At 40.5% G+C, this 21,622-nt stretch overlaps 2 protein-coding genes across 4 annotated transcripts in view; one reads left to right on the top strand and one right to left on the bottom strand.

Moving 5' to 3' along the window:
* Positions 1 to 200, bottom strand: part of MYO19 (myosin XIX) — a 28,128-nt gene extending 27,928 nt beyond the window's left edge. The window contains exon 1 of the mRNA XM_049802398.1: positions 84 to 200. The gene's annotated coding sequence lies outside the window, so the exon portion shown is untranslated. The remainder of the gene's footprint in view (positions 1 to 83) is intronic.
* A 119-nt stretch (positions 201 to 319) lies between these two features.
* On the top strand, positions 320 to 21,229 carry GGNBP2 (gametogenetin binding protein 2). Of its 3 annotated transcripts, none has more exons than XM_049802405.1 (14): positions 320 to 416; positions 1,477 to 1,604; positions 5,527 to 5,607; positions 8,288 to 8,541; positions 9,502 to 9,600; positions 12,837 to 12,950; positions 14,648 to 14,851; positions 15,896 to 16,070; positions 17,626 to 17,820; positions 18,504 to 18,654; positions 18,831 to 18,956; positions 19,038 to 19,189; positions 19,596 to 19,844; positions 20,576 to 21,229. In XM_049802405.1, exons 2-14 carry the CDS (start codon positions 1,512 to 1,514, stop codon positions 20,777 to 20,779), a joined length of 2,097 nt encoding a protein of 698 aa, XP_049658362.1. In that variant the 5' UTR covers positions 320 to 416; positions 1,477 to 1,511; the 3' UTR covers positions 20,780 to 21,229. The 3 variants fall into 3 exon arrangements, with proteins under 3 accessions (XP_049658362.1, XP_049658359.1, XP_049658360.1); XM_049802402.1 differs by having other exon boundaries at positions 14,648 to 14,857; XM_049802403.1 differs by lacking the exon at positions 320 to 416 and having other exon boundaries at positions 1,086 to 1,604; positions 14,648 to 14,857.
* The last annotated feature ends 393 nt before the right edge of the window (positions 21,230 to 21,622 follow it).

The raw sequence follows: 21,622 nt of genomic DNA, 5'->3' as shown, positions 1-21,622 counted from the left end.
TCCCCCCCGCCCCCCCCCCCCCCGCCCTCCGCCTCCGCCCTCGGGGGGGGCCAAGCCTCTAACGTTCCCCCGGGCTGCCCTACCTCAGCCTCCCGCCTCGCAGGTCGAACGTCGTTTGTGACAGGACCCGCCCAAGCAGCTCTTCGGGGCTGCCGGGCCCGGGGGGGAGGGGGCGGGAGGTAACGGAGGGGAGCGGGCGCCTCCTACGGCCAAGCCCGGGGGCGACGGGGCGTTGTGAAACGGCGGGGGCTGCGGTCTCTCGCGAGAGGAAGGCGGGGCGGCCCGGGGCCGGGGCCACCGCCTGTGGGGAGGGCTCCGGGGAGGTGGGGGGAGAGGAAGGAGGCGGCTCTGTGGCGGAGCTCGGGGTGTCCGCCCGCCTGTCAGAGCGCCCGGGCCGCCGACTCGCGGAGGAGCCGGTAAAGGCCCCGAGGGGTGGTGGTGGTGGTGGTAGTGGGGGGGGGGGGTGTGGGGGTGTGGGTGTGTGAGGCGGCCGGTGGACCGCAGGTACAAGGCAGCGGCCCCGGCGGGGCTTTGAGGGGAGGCGGGAGGAGAAGGGGAGAGGCCGGGAACCGACCCGCCGGCTGCCTCCCTTGGGGGTGGTGGTGGGGGGTGGGGGGGGGGTTGCCTCCCCGCCATCGCCGCCCCCCGGCTAGAGGCCGGGCGGGGTAGAAGGGAGGAAAGAGGTGGGTTTGCCCGCCGCGTCGCCCGGGCTGCAGCTCGCCTTCTTCTTCCCCGGTCCGCCGGAGGGAGGTGGAGGTGGTGGCGGCGGCGGCGGGCCCGGGGGGCGCCGCCGATGCCGGGCTGGAGCTGGGGAGCGGGAGGACGGCGGGCCCTTTTCGCCGCGGTTGCGGCCCGCCGGCAGGTCGCCCGGGGAGCGAGGGGTTGGGGGGGGAGAGGCGGCTCCGCTTCGCAGGTGGAGCCCACCTCGCCCCGCCGCTGCTCCTCTCCCTCCTCAGCCGCCGCGGGGCGGGACGGGGGCGGCCGAGAGCCGCTAAACCCCGCTCCGGGCTGGGCGGGCGGGTCCCCCGCCGGCCTGTCTGGACCGGTGGTGGGTGGGCAGGCGAGGAGGAGAGGGTTGAGGGGGGGAACGGCCCGCAGCGCGGCGGGCTCCATCCCCCGCCGGCCTCCTTCGGCTTTCCTCCCCCGGGTGTGCCCGGCGGAGGGCCGGGTACGCTCCTCCCCGCCTTCCCCTCCCTTTCTTCCATGTTATGTCGCATTTCCCAGCCTGCCCACTTCTCCCGTTCCCGGCCCGTAGTCTCTCTTTCTTTTTTTTTTTTTTTTTTTTTTTTTTGAGTCCTTTCCAAGACTGAAGCGGCGGGCAGGCTGAGCCGCCCGGGCGTGGGTTGGGCGGCGGGGCCGGAGCTCGGCGTGGTGAATCAGGCGATGGGGTAAAGCAGGCTTGTTTCCCGGTGCTGGTGAAAGTGTGCCGGGGAAGCGCGGCGGGTATTTACCTCCCCCGGGTTTGGCTGCTCGCAGGCTGGAGCTGGGAGGAAGCAGTAACAGCAGCAGAGATGGCGCGGCTGGTTGCAGTTTGCCGAGACGGGGAGGAGGAATTCCCTTTCGAGAAGAGGCAGATTCCCCTCTACATCGATGACACCCTCACGGTGAGTGCCTGCGCCCCGCCGAGCACCCGGTGTCCCTGCAGCCTCCCGCTTTGCAACGTGTGCGGGCGGTGTGTTGCAATTCCCAGGCGAGGCCTTTTCTCTGGACGGGCCTCCTAGGCTCCTCCTTTGCTCCTGCAGCGTTAATCTTTGGGACTTTGCAACACTTCGGGTTAGCAGCGCTTAATGTGGCAACTTTTTTATCTGATTCCCGGCTCTAAAAACATGCAAACCGCATAATAAGAAAGTTATCGCTGTACCGGGGCCTGCGCATAACTTGTTTTCAAGCGACAAGCGTGTCTCAAGCCCAAATGTGGAGCAGAGCCGTTTTTCAGTGAGTAAGGAAGGGAGCCATATTAAGGTTTAAAACCCAGGTTTACAACTAGGTAATTTATTATGGTCTTAAATAGGCATGGAAAGGCTAAAGGTGTTTTTGAAAGCTTTGTCTTAAAGTAAGGGTTATCCAGGCTGTAATAATGTGCTGCTATGTCTACAGTAACAAATCTGGGAGAGTTTCTATTTCAACGTGTTATTCTGAATTGAAAAACGTGGGGGGTGGGGTGGGGTGCCATTTCCAGAAGATTCAGTGGAAAAATGAACTAAATGCAGCTTGGAGGCTCTCTCGTTTCTCTTCTCTTCCTCATGTGTTTAGAGGAAGGCTCAGAAATTGCATCGTAGGTGAACACTGAGCAAGTGGAAAAAAATTCTTTAACTAGCCAGTTGTTTTAATTCTTAAGATGTGAAAATGTTGGGTTGAAAATAAAATTGGACTTAGTGTAATTGGGTATCTTAGTTATTTGTATTTGATTTCTGTTGCTGTCAGTGTGTGACAGTGTCTGCTCTTACTTTACACGGCATAAGTATGTGCTTTAAATTCCTAATCTTGTGTTTTAGTATGGGAGAACGCCTGACTTGCATCAGCTAACTTGAGCAACTTTGTAATGTAATTTCTTCCATCTTCCAGAACAAAGCAGTTGGGTATCTTCAAACAGTCTCTTAACCCTCTGTCCCACTGTTAAAGATTATCTATCTCAATCCCATCTGGTTTTACTAGGTTTGAAGAAAGGGTCTTCACTGTATTTTAGTTTTGATTGTTTTAAATGATGGCGTATTATTAGTTTACCAAATTTCATCACTATTTTTTGGCCTTATGTAGTCTGTCAACTCTGGTTAACTGTGCTTATACATTAGGCAAAGTTTCCCCTTAAGTTGTCCAAAGCAACATCTAGCTCTCCTAGAGTGGTTGATTACCTGGAAAACACAGCACTGTGCAGTAATAGTGTAAGTTTGGGGTTTTTTGATGTCTTGGCCACGCCTTGAAAGTTACTTTGCTCCTCCATTCCCTCTGTAGTTTTAAGATCTTAGATTTCTTGCGGTTTTGGTTTGGTTTTTTAAATTTTATTTTTTTTCCCTGGTAGAAAATACTTATTAGATTGCTTCAAGTAGAAGACTTATCACGCTCTTGTTACCTTTGTTGTGTTTAATAGCTTGAGAAAGAGAGAGTGAAAATTTGGCTATACCACACATCAGGTAGATGACTTCAATTGACCTAAGATGCCATTTGTGGTTTAGTTCCAGAATTTAACACCAGGCCCAAACTTTGTGCAATTGCATTGTGTTGTTGCATTGTGTCTACTTTTTACACCAGAGGCGAGGCAAGCCATACTCATGATTGAAGAGGTTCCTATAACTGTAAATCAGTTTTGTATCCATCTGGATTAAAGGCATTTTTGCAAGTGCAAGTCATCCTCACCATGAAGATAATCTTATCTCAGGTCCTTTTTTTTTTTTTTTTTCTCTCTCCATTCTGTTACTGTTGTTACAAAGTACTCAGATTTCGAGGTGGTTTCTGGAGGCTTTTATTAAATAAATCTGCAGAAGCAAGTGAATGAACTCTTATCGTCCTTGTCTCAGTCTCCCATAATTTATGTTTTAAATTCTTAATGAGAGGTATTGCAAGGCATGCAGTTGTCTTTGAAACATTTTTACATCTGCAGCAGCATCTCTAAAAAATAGTGGTGTTTATTGATAGTAACTGGCTTCTATTGACCTCTTTTAAAACTCAAATTTTAAAAATAACGGGACTACTTCATTTCTGTTTGTCAGCTGGAAGACTTAATCTGTGCCTTAAATCTAGAAATAGCGAATCAGTGATTGCAAATTAGTGAATGAATGGCCTATAATGCTCTTAAGCTTGCAACGTTGCTTTGTAGTAGCATAGAAAGCTGTTTAGGTGCAATGTGATGCTGCTTTTCTAAACGAATTGTTCACTATCGCACTTTTCTGTTTCTTACAGCTCAACTAGAAATTAAAGGAAGTTTAATTATTTAACCCTTTTCATTTCTTAAGCAGCTCTTATGATTTCTAAAAGGCATTCTGTTTGATGTGGTATTACGGGAATTTTGTCTTCCAGTTCAGGGTGTGATGGTGGTTGATGTTTAACCACTTAATAAAATCTCATCAGACACATGAATTAATATATTCTTTGATAGTTTCGCTCTGTTGTACAAAACACCTAAGGGTGTTGTCTGATAGTGGGAGATGAAGGTAAGGGGGAAAAAGATGCAGATTTCTCTCTTCTCTCTGCTATTAGCAGATAGAGCTTTTACTTTTGCATGTAGCTCATTTCCCACAGAAACATCGAATTAGCAGTGTAGGAAACCTGTAATTCTGCAGCAAAAACTTGTGCTGCTGCTTAGTGTGTATGGGTTGGGTGCAAGGGCATCTGGAAAAAAATGCAGGAGAGGTCAAAATTAGCACTGACTGTGGCACTGTTCTGCACAAAGATAAGGCAGCTGTGCTAATGTTCCAATTCTAGCACATGTGAGATCAAAATATTGCCTTGTTTTCTGGCCTTGGAGATTAGATGTTTAGTTTGGAGCAATGTTGAGTGCCTGTGAAAGTAAATGTCTGAGTTCTCTGGAGGCAGTGTCGGCAATTACAAAGACAGTAGGGAATTCTGTGTTTACTGGACAATTGAGGGAAGGTAGAGGATGAATTGGACAATGTATTTGGTGTTGACTGGTATTAGAGTTATTAACCAAAGTTTGTTATTTTGTCTTTCAGATTTTAGAATGAACTTTCAGTATTAATATTGATAAATCCTATATTTCTCAGTCTGGACAAAGAAGATCATCTAAGCCAGCCTTTACACATTTTTCTAGTTGGTTTAATTTTTCTCCATGGTTGTAAAGTTGGATTTTTGACTGAAATTTATCATACTGATTTTCGCCTTGCTCCCCCCCCACCAAGAAATTGCCCTCGTTGTTGCTCAGTAATTTGAAAATAAATGTTATTAATTACTTAGGAGTAATCACATTGTTCTGTAGGCTTAACATTTTACTTTGAGCCTCTTGGGAGTTGCAGCTGCAATCATACAAAACAAAGTATACCTTGGAGTACCTTGTTGGGTTAATATGGTTTTAAATTAGCCTTTGAAGGAGTGGACTCAGTCATTAAACTGTTGTGACTGTTTCTTCATAGCTTTACAAATTGAGTTTGGCTGTTGGATCAATTTGGATCTCGGTGTGTTGAAGTACAATATTTTTTTAAAAAATGAAACAGGGTCTCAAGCCATGTAGATAGTCTGATATAAATCATGATGTTCCATTTAGCAGCTTTTGTTTTCTCTGTAACAGCTATTGAAGAGCTGCCATTTATAAACTGCATCTAGAACATTGTATTAGTAAAACATTTAGTTACTTTGCTGAAACATTCACCATCTTAAACTGTTACTTTTATCCTTTCCCATACACTATCTTAAAGGGTTACTTTTGTCCTTTCCCAAGCTTCCAATAGTTATGTGAAAAGAATGAGCATTTAACAATTTCTGTGTCATTTCCCCCAAGAAAGTAAACTAATGGTCTGTGGTCTGTGTTTGACTTTTTTCTGAAGGCTCTTTTTTTTTCTTTTCTCTCTTATATAGATGGTGATGGAATTTCCTGATAATGTGCTAAACCTTGATGGACATCAGAATAACAGTGCACAATTAAAACAGTTCATTCAGGTAAATACATCCTTCTGTTTTTTAAGAAGGCAACATATCAGATCTTGCTTTCCTTAGATTTGTGCTTTTGCTTCTGTAGGAGGTTGTCACTCCTGGAGTGACTTAAAAGACACGTCAGCACCTATATGCAATTATGTATTGGTACCAAAGTACACCGGGTATGTTTGTTTTCTGTATTTCCCAGCATTTATACATTGTTGTCTTATCAGGAGGCAATTTCTGCATATCTAGTTAGAATTGAAAACCTGTAAAAATAATGCATCTTCTGGTCACTGCCAGTTTATATGTGATGGAAACTACGGTTTCTAAATACGTTTTGATTTTTTTCTAAATACTTTTGAACTGCTTTTTCAAGTGGAAGTGTGCATTGCTTAAGGTCAAGTTCTTACAATGAGTACCATACCAAGAGAGAGTTAATGTGCCAGTTTATAGATTATATATAGTTGAGTAGTGAGAGATGGTTTTGTGATACTTCTGAAGCTTAATGATAGAAACTTATCTTCTAACACTCTTGCAAATAACCATAGCACTGTAACACCTGTAGTAACTAAAAAATTGTGCCACTTGATGTCCAAAGGAACAGGCAGTTTGCTGATATGCAGCTTGCGCTTCTTCACTTGTGATTTGACAGCAGCAGTTCAGACATGTGCTGCATATAAAGCACGGCTGTGTTGTGAAAATAGCTCATTCCTGCTGTTGCCGTGACTAGTACTATTAATTACAGGAAAGAGGATTATTGCAGAATGATGCAACTTGTCAGATTATTTAATGTGCCTGTCTTTAAGAGCACAAACCTTATATGTTACCTGATAATAGCTTTACTTTTCGTAACATATATTACATCTAATCAGCTGAAAATATTTTCCCTTTTCAATTGACCTATTTACATGTTCCATTGGATTGATTAGTTTTGCTGTGTTGTATGGTCTTTTCTTTCTTTCTCCAGAAGTTGTGACAAGTCATTTCTACACTAGGAGTGTTTAAGTGGTGGGATATGACAATAATACAGAAAATACTATCATGGCAAAACATTCCCTGCATAGATACAACTATGGTTATTACAAAGCTGTACTTTGTATAACCGGGGGATAATGATGCTCACAATTAATAAATACACTGACAGGACTCTGCTTTTCCAGATGGTGTTGGAAAATGCCTGTAGTGCTGATATGATGTGTTGGTTGGTGTGTGAGGAAGGGACTCTCTCTCCTGCACAGCTGTGCTAGTGACAGTTCAGTGTTAATAGTCCAAGCCAGTAACTTAGCAGTTAGAAGAAGAAATAGAAGGGTATGTGCTTTGTGTGTGTGTGTGCACCTGGGTGTGTTTGACAGAGGAACCAGAAGTTCCTAAAATTGTTTATTGATGTAAGAAGTATTAGAAGGTTTTCTCTTTAATGTTCTATTATTAGCACACATTGAATGTTCACTACTGAGTCAAACATTTCACCCTGAATAGTAATGTGGGCTTTTTCTTTTAATTTCAGGTATTAGAATTGTAATGGGAAATGCCATTTAGCCTCTCAGGAAAAATATTGCTAAATTATTTTGGTCTTGTCAGAACAAGTTTGTTCTAAATGAGATTTCCATATATGCTAATGAGCGTCCAGGAATTTCTGTGTGCCAAATATAGAATAAGTGTGAGTAGAAGATGGAAACTTGCAGAGTTGTATGTGGGACCCTTTACTAAAACATTGGTGCTGAGGTGGAGAAAAAAGGGCTTCCTGATAAGGACAGGGAGGTGTGCCATTTGTTCAGAAGCAGCATGTGCTGATTTGAGTGGTGGGAGAAGGGAACACGAAGAGGACAAAAATATTAGCTTACTTTCAGAGGGTGGACAGTAAGACTTGAACCAGAATTGCTCCTATGATATTAGCAGGTGTGGTTTTGTTCATACAGCAAGTATTTAAAGTGACCTACAGTAAAACAGTGACCTGAAGCTCTGAGCGCTGCATGCAGTTTCCACAAGTATATTTTGATAAGGAAATACTATTGAAGGCTGTCCTAGTTTCAGCTGGGATAGAGTTAATTTTCTTTCTGGTAGCTGGTATAGTGTTATGTTTTGGATTTAGTGGGAGAAGAATGTTGATAACACGCTGATGTTTTCAGTTGTTGATAGGTAGTGTTTATACTAAGTCAAGGATTTTTCAGCTTCTCATGCCCAGCCAGCAAGAAGGCTGGAGGGGCACAAGTTGGGAGGGGACACAGCCAGGGCAGCTGACCCCAACTGGCCAAAGGGATATTCCATACCATGTGATGTCATGTCCAGTGTATAAACTGGGGGGAGTTGGCCTGGGGGGGGTCACTGCTCGGGAACTAACTGGGCATTGGTCAGCGAGTGGTGAGCAATTGCATTGTGTATCACTTGTATATTCCAATTCTTTTATTATTATTGTAATTTTATTATTATTATTATTATTATTATTGTTATTGTTTTCTTCCTTTCTGTTCTGTTAAGCTGTTCTTACCTCAACACATGAGTTTTACCTTTTTCCTTCCTATTCTCTCCCCCATCCCACTGGGTGGGGGGAAGTGAGTGAGGGAGCAACTGCGTGGTGCTTGCTGGGTTTAAACCATGACATAGGCAAAGAAATCTTCAACAGTTTAAGATGTGTTTTTCTTTGTTTTGTTTTGTTGTTGTTTTTTTTTTTTTTTAAATGATATCATTTCTTGTTCTTTTTTAGAGGCATAGCATGCTTAAACAGCAGGATCTAAATATCGCCATGATGGTGACATCGCGTGAAGTTTTGAGTGCACTTTCTCAGCTGGTCCCGTGTGTTGGCTGTCGTCGTAGTGTGGAACGTCTATTTTCTCAGCTTGTTGAGTCTGGAAATCCAGCACTTGAGCCACTAACAGTAGGGCCAAAGGGGGTTCTTTCTGTAACTCGAAGCTGTATGACTGATGCAAAGAAGCTTTATACGCTGTTTTATGTGCATGGGTAAGTGTCTTAGATTCTTACCTGGAGAAAAGGAAAGCTAGCTTCTGTGCATTTGACTTTGCAGCTTTCTTGGTGATACTAAATTGTTGCAAGTTTGAATCTTATAGTACATACTTGTGTTTTACAGCCATGTTAAACTAGTTATTGCCTAAACTGGGAAAAAACAAACCCCAAACACCTAATCTTTCATATCATCAGTTGCAATGCCATGATTGCAATTGAAAGATACCAGTATTAAAATGTTTACTCATTAATCTGAAATAGGCACTGTGGGTTTTTCATGATCTCTGGAAGAAGAGTGTTTCTTCACCCCACTACTTTGCATGTAAAAAATAAAATTATAAAAAAAATGTGCTAACCCCCCCCCCCCCTCCCCCAAACTTTCTGCTTTGCTTAGAAAGGTAACACTGAGAAAGTGAAACCTTCGGGGTTTGGCTAGCACAATAAATAGCCTCAGTCTTGGTGCCATTTGTTTCTCAGCTGTCAGCAGACCAAACAGTGACTGCTCACCACAGTGTGCCTTTTCCTTACAGTTGGCTTCAGCTCATTCTAATTCTTGCTGCAGTTAGAAGCCAGTGACAAGTAGGAAAAGTTAGTGCAGAGCTGGGGATATTGAGATTTGGAGGGTGAGGTAGTGTAACTTGATAAGGTGGTCGTAGTGGCTCCTGACACTTTTGAAATAGGTGCCATTGCTCGAGGTCTGTAACTTACAAAGTTATGCAATAGCTTTTTAGATGTGGGCTATCTTTATCTTGCTTGCTAGGATTTGTCTGGAAAATCTATACTGTATTTTCCTTTCGTACTGCAAGATTGTATGTCATAACAATTAAAAATGGGGGACAGGAAGAAAGTTTTAATGTTCATTAGCATACTTGTTTCTAATACATGAGCTGAATCAATCCCTTTAAATTTCTCTGGATAACCATGCTTTAAGAATACTAAGTTACTTTTTTTCCATAGGTCCAAACTGAATGATATGATTGATGCAATTCCCAAAAGTAAGAAGAACAAGAGATGTCAATTACACTCCCTGGACACACACAAACCAAAACCTTTGGGGTAAGTTTGTGTTTAACATGCACAGTTCAATCTAAAACATTTTAAGGAACCAAACTATTGATACTAATTTATTTTTAAGCCTTGAGATCAATTCTTAGGCTGTTGTCTGTTTGCCAGAGGAGTAATCTCCAAGCTATTTGGATTATAGGAGACCCAAGTAATTGTGGGGGAGTGGGACAGAGGCACCCAGGAGTTCTGGGCAGCATGTGTTGTAAGGCATGAGCCTTTCTCTGTGGGTTTTCATAAGAAGGTAGTTAGCCCTTTTTTGTGCAGTAAGAGTGACAGTCTTATCAGTAGGATGTTTAATACTTTCCCCACTGCCCTTGCTCATGCATTATTGACTGGACAAAACTAGCGCTATCGGGTCTTCTGGCCTCCCAACATAAGATCTGTACTCCTTCCTCAGTGAGAGAGTTGTTCCTCTGCCCTTTGTCAGAGCTCTCTAAGGCAACTGGTGATGCTTTCATATAAAGTTTAAGGCTACAATATGGAATCAGCTGTTTCCCAAAACATGCTTGTTAGTTCTAGCTGTTCCATTTTTGCTTCTTGGCTTTTGGGTCTTTTATTTGGTGGTGGGGTATTTTGTTTGTTTGTGAGGGTTTTTTTGTATAAAAACATCCCATGTTTAATTTCAAAACCAGTTGCCAAAAAGTAACTTGGCCACTACAAACCAGTGCTCTCTGATGTGCTTTTCATATCTCGTCTGACATACTTGGAATGTAGTCTGCTCAGGTCATGGATGGCTTCTGCATTGTGATATAAACAATGCTGTAGAAGGACAAACTGGTTTTTGTGCTCTGCACCAAAATGATTGATCAGCAGTTTTTCTCACATTGAGGTTGAAAGGGTACATGCTAAACAAATATACATAATTTTGCTTGGGATTATTAAAAATGCCATGCACAACTGTTAATAAAAGGCTTTATTGTGTTTGGGCTGCAGGGTTAAAACTAGAACTCTGTAAAATATATTTTCTCAAAATGGGATGGCATGTTTTGAATACACCAGTGAAAAAGATGGATATATGCCTCTGTGTCTTGAAGTTGAAATTGTTTATTCCAGCTAGTTAACAAGAAAAACACTCCCTATAAATCTGTTGCGGATTTCGGGGGGGTGGGGGGGGTGTCTTGTTTGTGGGGTGTTTGGGGGTTTTTTGGTGGTGTTTTTTTTTTTTTATATGATGACCAATAAATTAGTCTACTATTCTTAGTTGGAGTGTCCAGGACCTTTTTCAGTCAGTTGTGTTTGCTTCTGGTTAAGCATAAAACCTGTGAAAGCTTGATCGTGGTTTCCAGTTACAGGACATGTATTTTTCTATGCAGACTTGAGTCTCTCTGGGTTTAGATAAATCCCCTGAGATGCTAGGAATGTGGAATTTGACACTTGATTTTTCACTTGTGCTGCTTGAGGATAGTGGTAGCTAATCATTATCTCCTATTATATTTTGGTTATAGGCCATTCATATAATTAGTTTAAACCTTATGTTACACAAACAAAAGGTGATAGGGGTATATTTTTTTTTAAATAAAGCAAATTCAAAGCATTATGAAGGTGTTAAATTTTTTTTTTTTTGCTTTGTTTTTAGTAAGATTAATCTTTTCTGTGTAAGAACATATATCATGGAACCTGCACTTAGCATTTTGGCAAGACAGAACAATTCTGAAAATGAATGAATGGAGAGAAAAATGCTGCCTTTATTTCTTCAATTCATACTGGAATAAATCCCCTTATTATTTTGAATGCTGGCAGGTTAATAGGGAATATGTGGAAGAGCAGTATTTTAATATACTGCAAGTAAAGCTTTCAGCTTTATCTGATAACATGGCTTGTGGACAATCAGTTTAGTTTGCTAAAGAAACATGGCTTGCACTCTGCTTGCTCAGTCAATACCCATTTGTTATGCTACAGAAGTGATCAGGGTGTATCAGTACTGATACTTCTCCAAATAAATCTGCTGCCTTGAGTGGAAGCAAATATGCTAACAGCCTAGACATGGAGGTGTCGAATAGAATTGTCTTACAGAACAAATTTTATTTGTCAAGTTAGAGCTTCTGCTTGACTTCAGTACAAGAAACTTCTTCAGATGAGTTGCATCTGCTAGGCATTTTATACGCACAAAAAAGGCTTTGAGTTGTAATTGTGTGTTTAATTATACAAGTTACGTAACTAGCTAATACCACTTGAGAGTTACTTGATGTCCTCAGTTTCAATGTGCCTGGTTTATGGCTACTTGGTTCCATTTGGGGCTGAGGAGCATTTTAACCTCTCATAAATGCAGGCCATATGATCTGACAAACTAGATAATAGCATACATAAATGCTCTTGAGGAGCTAATTATTAAGTAGGGGTGCTTCTTCCCCTGTTTTCCTGCTCTGTTGTATCCATACATGAGCTTAAACAGAAATGACTGCTCTGATAAAACATCAAGTGTACACAAGCCTGTAAGTACACGTGACTTGCTATTTGAAGTTTGTTCTTTGCTCTATAAGCATACTTTTAGCATATCCAAATGTGTGTTGTGAAGTGTTTTGGGGTTTTTTAACAAGTTTTGGAAATTTAATGTAGGGTGTTTTATGGTTTCTCATGGTGGTAGATGTGTGGAAATTTGGGGGGTTTGTTTTGCTTTTTTCTTTGGGTGTTTGTTTTGTTCTGTTTTTGGGGTTGTTTTTTGTTGTTTTTTTTAAGTAACCTGTCATATGAAATTTAATTTGCCAGAAGTATTAAAACTTGTATATGTTTATACTTAAGGTAATATTCTGGAAAATTACTACTGGCTTTCATCTGTAACTTTAAAAGTCATTATGAATCTGGGTTTATAAACACAGACAGCAAAATTTGTACCTCATGTCTGACCCTACCTTTACTGGAAGTTAAGGCTTAGCCTATGCAGGATTCGAAGTAAATTAAGGAACACGGTAGCATTTTCATAGCATTTGTTTAGGAAAAATAGCTAGTTTGTAACATATATGGTATAGGTTTAAAAAAATGTCTTTTAATGCTATGCAACAGTGAAGGGAGCAGTAGCACACTCAGTACAGAGAAATTAAGTGCAGATAAGAAAAATAGTGAAGACAACAGGAAGGAGGAGAGCAAGTGTAGCATCACTTTCCACTATGGACCTTTCCAGGGAGCAGTCAGGTAATCTGATACTGCTTTATTTCGCTTCTTTTCTAAACCCCTAACAGGATAATGTACAGTCTTTTGTTTCTTACGGGGTTTTTTTTGTTTTTTTGCAGGGGTTGTTGGATGGATGTGTGGGAGCTCATGTCCCAGGAATGCAGGGATGAAGTAGTTTTAATTGACTCTAGTTGTCTTTTAGAAACATTAGAAACCTATCTACGAAAACACAGGTATGTTAAAGGAACAAAGACACACCTTCATTTTGAGGAGTACCTGCTGCCTTTTTTGTGTGCATCAAAATGTATGTAGAGTTCACACAATGTTTAAAAGTGTAGGGGATTCTTCTGATACCCTTCTAAAACTTAAGATCTAAGATTCATGGTGATAGAGGACCTTGCCAGATCACATTGTAGCAGCTGATGTGACTAAGTTGTTGAAATATTCTTTATGGTTTACCTGTTGTTCTGGGTTATGGTAGGGGGAAATGCGGAGACCTCAGATGAAGTCATAGCTACTTGTCTTAATTTTTTGGGGTTAGGTTTAAATTATGACTTAAAATTTGATGTATTAAAACTATGTATATTCTTTCACTCTTTCCTAATCAGCCTACTCTGTTTGGGACTATGTCTTTTTCTAGGCTTTTGGGGAGTATGTGCAATTTCAAAATAATGTAAACTAAACTAATAGAAGCAGATTTGAAGCTTGGTGTTGCTTGTAAATCACTGTTTTGAAACGGTTGTTTATGACTAAGTAGTGCTAGTAGGTCTCTCTTGCAGGGAAAAAATAGGCCGCTAAATTTTTGTTGCATGTGTACGGTAGCTACCATGCTGATTAAAAAGTTTTAATTTCCAGCAGTCTCAAGGTTCTGATATAAACTGTGGGGGCACAGATGGGTGCGGGGGTGGTGGTGGTGGTGTGGGAATAACACTTTGGAAACAAAATACCTTTAATCTCCTGTGACATTAAACATGGTGCTGGCAGCGTTCCTGATGCTAACCTGCAATAATATTACTGTTTTCTTTCCTTTCACCACAGAAAATAGCCAGTTATCATAGTTCTATCAAACATCAAAATATGTTTGACTTAGTGTTGTCAAGTGACTGGACAAACTAGGAAAGGGAAAAACACCATCCAGAGATGGCATGAAGAGCCAGCTTTTCAAGCTGAAAGCTGAAATGTGAGCAGCTTGTCTGACTTGCATTTTTAGAATAATACAGCAAGAGGTTTTGTAGCTTCTTGAAGATTACCTTTATAAAATAGAATAAGCTTAATTTGGTTGTATTTTAATTATAACAGACTTCATAACTATGCTCTTCTTGTATTTAGTTATCTGAGTTATCACATGTTTAAATTGAATACGTTGTGTTATAAATAAACCTTGTTTGGCTATCTGTGCAGTAATCTAATAATTCAAAATATGTTTAAAGGTGCTTGTAGTGGCAACATGGCTCTTATACAGCAGGCAACAGAAGAAACTTTTCTTGCTGCTTATCACTCACTTGAGTATACTTTAAATATTGCTATAAAGTAACTTGGAGTGTGTTACTTGAGAGGAATTTTGTCCTGGCTTGTACTAATGATTCAGTTTGTTCACTATTAGATTTCTGATCTTTGAACAACTATGGAATTGCATATCCGTATAGGAATTTCTTCATATTAACAATTAGCTTGATCTATGCCTTGGACCATAAAAGTTGATATCCAGACTTGTAATATAGGATAGGTAGTATATTACATATAGTAAACTTCCATGGCTTACAGCCAAAGTCTTAGTATTTTACCTTTTGAAGTAACACAAACCTTATGTGACCTAGTTTAAATATAGCATGCACTACTAAATAGCTCAGTATATTGTAACTTAGGCTAAGCGGGTCTAAATTTCTGCTTGAATAAGAATTCAGTTCTGTTATGTTCTGTTTTAACACAGGTTTTGCACTGACTGCAAAAATAAAGTACTTCGGGCATACAATATTCTTATTGGTGAGCTAGACTGCAGCAAAGAAAAGGGCTACTGCGCTGCACTTTACGAGGGTTTGCGTTGCTGTCCCCATGAACGTCATATACATGTATGCTGTGAAACAGATTTCATCGCACACCTATTGGGTCGAGCTGAACCAGAGTTCGCAGGAGGGTATGAGTATGTAATTTGCTAGAGTGGGCTATCTAGCGCTTTGCTTCTTTATTTTATTATTGAATGTATTTTGCAAAAGTGATTTTTGCCTCCTTGCTGCCTAATAAACTTCTGAATGTAAATATTCATATTGAAATAGACTTTCAAGACAGTGCTTCAGAGTAGCGAAGATTTCACATGTGCTTTTGACTTTCAAGTGCATTTAACTCTGAAGGCAAGACTGAAAGAAATTGCCAAACGTCTTCTAGTTCATTTGTTCACTCCCTAGGGCTGCCTGCTTTTCCATTGAGGTGTTTGAAATATGCGAAATAGAAAGAGAACCTTGGTTGGCAGTTTTACCAAATGCCAAGCGTTCAATTTAGTTTTGTAGCCATTTGTATTGGCTGTGTATTGTACTGTGTTACAGTAATTTCTGAACCTGTTCTAGCATCTTAAAATCTTCCAGTGAAAAATACAGTTCTGAGCTCAATATCTTTAAAGCTCGTTCATGACTGTTGGATCAGGAGGATAAATCCTTTTGTAATGATTTTTTCCTTAATAGGTGATAGATACAGATTAATATTGAAATATTCTTACATTGTATGGTAAGTAATGTATAAACTTCTATGTGTGTTTATTCAGCTTCAGTTAACTGACACATAAACGTCTAGGAAGCTGAAATATTTGCTATGTAAACTAAATACAAATTCTAGGAAACAAAAGAAAGGCTGCATTTCTTTGGCATTAAAACTCTGCTGATCCCTCCTTGTAGGAGCAAGCAGAGACCGATAGGGCAACACCTTCAGAAGCCACAGGTTGGAAGGCATAGTGCAGCTTAACAGTGCCATGCACAGATCAACGTGTCAGGAATGTAGTGGTGGTTTTGACCTGGTCCTTTCTATTTTGCATCCGCATGCAGCACAGCAGAACTCTATTTAAAAAGCTGTTCATGCAAACATATCTTCAGCTGTACATAAAGAAAATACGTCATTGAACTGCTTTGATCTCTTGGTAGACTTCCAGCTACTTTAACCGTGCTATACTTTGGTTCAACTCTTCCTTTAGACGAAGAGAAAGGCATGCTAAGACAATAGACATAGCCCAAGAAGAAGTTTTGACCTGCCTGGGTATTCATCTTTATGAAAGATTGCACCGAATCTGGCAAAAGTTGCGGGCTGAGGAACAAACGTGGCAGATGCTTTTTTACCTAGGTGTTGATGCTTTACGCAAAAGCTTTGAGGTAAAAATCAAATTTTATCTAACTTGTATTTGAATTGCTATAGTAACTGTGTGCATTTTCACAAAAATTATTTTTCTGCTTTCTACTAACGTTGAGCTGGAAGGAGCTTCAAGGGTGTTGCATTCAATCCCTTGTTCACTGCAGGCAACAGTTGTGTAATATCAATGTGTAGCACAACTGAGTTGCATTCCAATGTGAAGTCTACTGGAACATAAAAGATTGAGGCTTGCTTTTACTTTCCAAGCTGCACGTTACAGTACGCTGGATCTTCTGTGTTTTTAATTCACGGTGAAGGTATTTCTACCTGATACCATTTAAAGTAGCTCTGGCTACAACAGTTTTTATTTGACTTATTAGTAAAAAATGGAGGACGTGCTTTTGAATTACAAACACAACAGCTAACTCTTGCATTCAGTGTGTTCCAAGTGCACTCTGTAATTCTGTGGGATCTTGAACTTCAGACAGAACTCAGTGCGGTTCCTTTAATGTATGCCAATAGTATGCTTCCCCTTTGGTATGACATAGATCTTTTTTATTATTTTTATCTTTCATTCATAATGAGTGTTCTCTCTAAAAACTTCTAAAATGTCGGAGGAGGGGGAACAAAATCATGATCTTTGGGAAGGATCATAGTGGAACCCTAATCTAGTTAGTTCTTGGAGTTTTTTAGAAGTAATTTTTTTAAAGACTTACAATGCTATGGAAGTTGCATTGGACTGGGTACACTGTGGCGTTTTTGTCAGGTTTTGTCGTGGTGGTTTTTTAATCTAGTAAAGTATGGTTTTGAAAATTCATTGACACTATAAAACCTCGGGTAATTATACTGGTATGCAAGGTTGGCTATGAATCTGAAATACGGAACTGTTGTGTATTTTTATATTGGGTCCTTTCTGAAGTTGCGTGGGAATGATGATGTCTCATTTTGGCTTAAGGAGTTCCCAGAGTGATCTGGGGAAAAAAAACCCTGAAACCCATGAATTTATTTTTACCTCTGTAGGAGCATTGATCCAGAAGAGTTTACTAGTTTAACTATGTTCTTGTAACTTTGTATGTAGATGTGCCATTATGATATTTCTTCTAAATTTAATATTAAGGAACATATTTAGATACTTGCTATATTTCAAGGTACCATCTACACGTCAAAATTGCACTGCCTAGAAAATCGGATTTTTTCACTGGTTACCCTAGACAAAGAGCTGCAGGAATTCTGTAGCAATAGTTCTAAAGTTGTTTTTTGTGCTGCTGTGTTAAATAATCAGAGTATCTGCCATGTAAACAGATCTGAAAATGCATTCAAGTCCACAACTTTTCACTGAAAATTGTGAATCTGGGCCATAAGTTAAATGCAGTATTCCCCCCCATACATATATATTCTCCAGCAATCTAAATCTAGTGACTAAATCTGGATAGGCATTTTTCTTCTGTAGTCAATAGTTGTGTTGCTGTGGCTTTGTTATAAAAAGTACTTACCAGCTATTTTCCTCCTCCTTTTTGATAAATGTAAAAGTTTGAATTGTGTTAACTTCTATAAATAGATCTAACCTCTTATAAACAGATGGCTGTGGAAAAAGTGCAGGGTATTAGTCGATTGGAACAGCTCTGTGAAGAATTTTCAGAAGAAGAAAGAGTGCGAGAGCTTAAACAAGAGAAGAAGCGCCAAAAACGAAAGAACAGACGGAAAAATAAGTGTGTGTGTGAGATCCCTACTCCTTTGCAAGCAACAGAAGAGAAGGAAATAAATCAAGCAAAGGTAGCTTGATTCATAGCTGTGGCTTTTTGCCAGCGTTAAATAGCTAGATTTCTAATTTGGTGTTTCATTCATCAGTTCACTGTTCAATGTGAGAATTCTTGAGAGGTTTTTACTGTATTTCAGTTTTGGGAACTAGTTTTTGATCGCTAATGGAACTCGCTACTTTTTCAGATTAGTACAGTCTTTTTGTAAAGTAGTTGCCTGAAACTCCTTAGCTTTTGGAGGTTTGGGTTTGGTAGGGTTTTAAAAAAATTAAAAAAAAATAATAAAAAAAACCAAACCAAACAAAATCCTAAATCTAGGGGGTCAGGTTATGTTAGAATATTTTTCAACTATCATTTCTTAAAGATCGCTTAGAGTACAACATTCAAATGCTAGTTGTAGACAATTACCATTGAATTTTTGGAGAGGGGCAAGCTTTAGTTGACTAAGTCTATTATTATTCTGCATCTCTTGACTGAACTTAATGGGCTAACTCCAGGTCATATTCTTGTGGGGAAAGAAGTTGGTTGGTTTTCTTTTTAGTTGTCTCATACTTCTGAAGAATTATAAGCAATGCTGTGGCTGTTATCAGTCACTGTCAGCTGGTTTTTCTTGTGGAAAGAGTATCCTTTATAAAGATGCTGGCTGAGCTATTTTCAGTACTTGCAAGTATTTTTTGGTTTTGGTTTTTTGTTTTTAAGGAAAATTCAAGCTTCACGGAAAGTAGTTGCAAAGCCTGTGGTAGCACCGAAGAAGCTAACAATTGTGTAGAAGTAATCGTTACTAATGAAAGCACTTCTTGCACCTGTCCTAGTAGTGGTACCCTATTAGGTTCACCTAAAATCAAGAAAGGTATGTTAAATGTCCTTATTTTTAATTTTTAAAAACATATACCATTTATGGGGTAAACAGTGCTCAGCTGTTATTTTTAAAAATAAGGTTTTTAAAGAATTCTCTCTTGTTAGGGGCATGACTGAAGAATATGCAACAGCTACTATAGATTACCGTAACTTTTCACTTCGTCTCAGGTTTATCTCCGCATTGTAATGGTAGCGATTGCGGCTATTCATCTAGCATGGAGGGCAGCGAAACGGGATCTCGAGAGGGATCAGATGTGGCCTGCACTGAAGGCATTTGCAACCATGATGAAAATGGTAGGTTTGGTAAGAATGCGATACCGGTTTGGTATCCGCAAAACTTAAGTATCTTAGAAGAAAATTCCCTGTCTTTTGCAGGAGATGATTCTTGTGTCCATCGCTGTGATGACAAAGAAGAGGATGGAGATAGCTGTGTGGAATGTTGGGCTAATTCGGAAGAGAATAACACAAAAGGCAAAAACAAAAAGAAGAAAAAGAAAAGTAAAACTTTGAAGTGTGAGAATGAACATGTAAGGAACAGAACTATTCCAGAATGCTTATTTAAATGCACACATCTTAAAGTAGTTACAAAAGTATTTCAGATTTCAGTTGTGACTAATGCTGTAAATGGGGTAACAAGGATCTTCTGTTACCTCTCTATCCAAGTGTTGAAATCGAGGTCCTTCCTAGCATAGGTTGTGGCGGAAGGAGTCTCTTCTCTCCTATGTTCTAAGCATGTGCACTTTTGCGCACTCTCAGTGAATTTCATGCCATTCCCCCCCTCCTCCCCAGGCACGCACACTTAAAAAACCCCATAAATCCTTGCTCTCTTTTTGAACTTTTTCCTTTCCTCTTTCCCTCCTGCTTCCATCTGAAACTGGAATGTTTCAGGTTTAACACTGCTCGTGGTTCATTACAGGCTATTTTCAATTGTAGATTCAGAAACTTGGAAGCTGTATGGCAGATCCAGGTAACAGAGAGACCTCAGGAAATATCATGCACACAGAGTTTCATCGCGACAAGACCAAAGACACACATGCTGAAAGCTGCTGTAGCTCAGAAAAAAGTGGGCAGCAGTTGCCTTGGTTTGAGCATATGAAAAATGTGTCACAGTTTGCAGAACCTACAGAAATGTCACTTGTTCCTGATACTGGAAAAGGTGCCAAGAGCTTAGTGGAACTCCTTGTAAGTAACCACTTTGAATTTTAGGTTGTAGCATACTGCATTAAATTCTCAGGATTGAGGGTGGGGTTTAGAACTCAAATCCCGCTGGAGAACTGTTACAAGGGAGAATGTAACTGAACCTAAGATTCATAGCTTACTCTCCCAGTGTTTAGTTTGTTTGCTTTTGCGTGTTCTCTGTAAAGTATATAACTCAGATGCTTTGGAGAGGAGGAGGAATTGCCTGTCGCTGGAATGCAAGTGACAGAACTTGTATTATACGTATTCATTATCAAGGATTGCATTATTCCATAAAATGAAGCATGCATTATTGCTGCCTTCATGCCTCAAATATTACTTCCCACTACAGGCTCCTTGGACAACTTTCTTCTCTCTCCCTTTCCTTCCCTTCTCCTTCTTCTTGCTTTACATCCTTTTTTTTTCTTCTTTTCTTTTCTTTTTGTTTTTTTTTAAACTCTAATAAAAGCCATCCACTTTCAATGGAAACGTGCTAAGACTCTGAAGCTTCTTCTGGTAGATTTCATGACTGTCTAGGCTGCCTCTATACCCAAAAAATAGCAGAGCATTGTATGTGAATCAGGTGACTGGATTAGCCAGCTAAGCCTTCTGGTGTCGTGACATGAAGGCTATGTCTTTCTTCAGGGCAACTGTAGACAACGTGTACAATTGCAAGACAGGTGTGCTGTGCAGGAATGACAATGCTTGACTTCTTAAATGCCTGTTTTCATTCGTAGGATGAGTCTGAATGCACTTCTGATGAGGAAATCTTTATCTCACAAGATGAAATACAGTCCTTTATGGCAAACAACAAGTCTTTTTACAGCAATAGAGAACAATACCGACAGCATCTGAAGGAGAAATTTAATAAATACTGCCGCTTAAATGATCACAAGGGGCCCATTTGTAATGGTTGGTTGACAACGGCAGGAGCGAACTAAATACAATAAAGTAGCTCTGTCTTTCACTGAAATTCTCAAGATGACTACTGCGCCTTCTCTTTCAAAAACTTAATTTAGTGACTTATGGCAAAATTTTATCTTAAATTAATGTGATTTTTTTTTTTCTTGTTTTTTGGGGGAGGCTGGTGGAGGTGATTTCATTAATTTTGTTCTTTCTTCAGGCTTGTATCTTTAGTTGAGTAGCTGTGCAAGCCTCTCTTATAATTTAAGCCATCTCTTTTCATTAAATGTTTCTCTTACTGTGAGACTTACAAAAAGCAAACTAGTGGCAAAGTAATGTTGTACCTATAATTCTGTACAGAATGACAATGAGCTGAATATAAGATTTTACAAAGTAGACATCCATTTGCAAAATGTTTTGGATGTAATATGTTAAAGCGCAATGTGCAAAATTTAAATAAAGAATATTTATTAATATGCATAGTAAAAGTTGGTGTACACGCTTCTACTTTAAACGCTCCTTCCCAGCGGTCTGAATTCTTGCTGTTCAGGTGGACAGCTGTCGCTTCAGTCTGCGTAGCTTCACGGAGGTAGGTGTAAGGCGAGTAGACTTGCCTGAGAGAAGTACAGATGCTTCGGTGGCGCTCGCGAAAACCATTCCGCCGGGCTGTGTGGTTTAGAGATCTTGGAGTTACTGCCAAACAAGCGGGCTCCGTGATACCCCGGTTGTGTCGGTGTGGCACTGCACCCAACCTGGCTGGCGCTGCTCGGCATGGAGTGGCTGTTCCGCTTCCAGGATCTTGGATAACGTAACGATGTGGCGCGGAGCTGTCTGAGGTGTCTCTAAACAGCGTTGCGCTGTGTGGACGTACCGTATAAATC

This window comes from Accipiter gentilis, chromosome 6 (genome assembly GCF_929443795.1).
Source record: "Accipiter gentilis chromosome 6, bAccGen1.1, whole genome shotgun sequence".
In the NCBI taxonomy this organism is placed as follows: domain Eukaryota; kingdom Metazoa; phylum Chordata; class Aves; order Accipitriformes; family Accipitridae; genus Astur; species Astur gentilis.
This window is presented reverse-complemented; position numbering and strand designations above follow the sequence as displayed.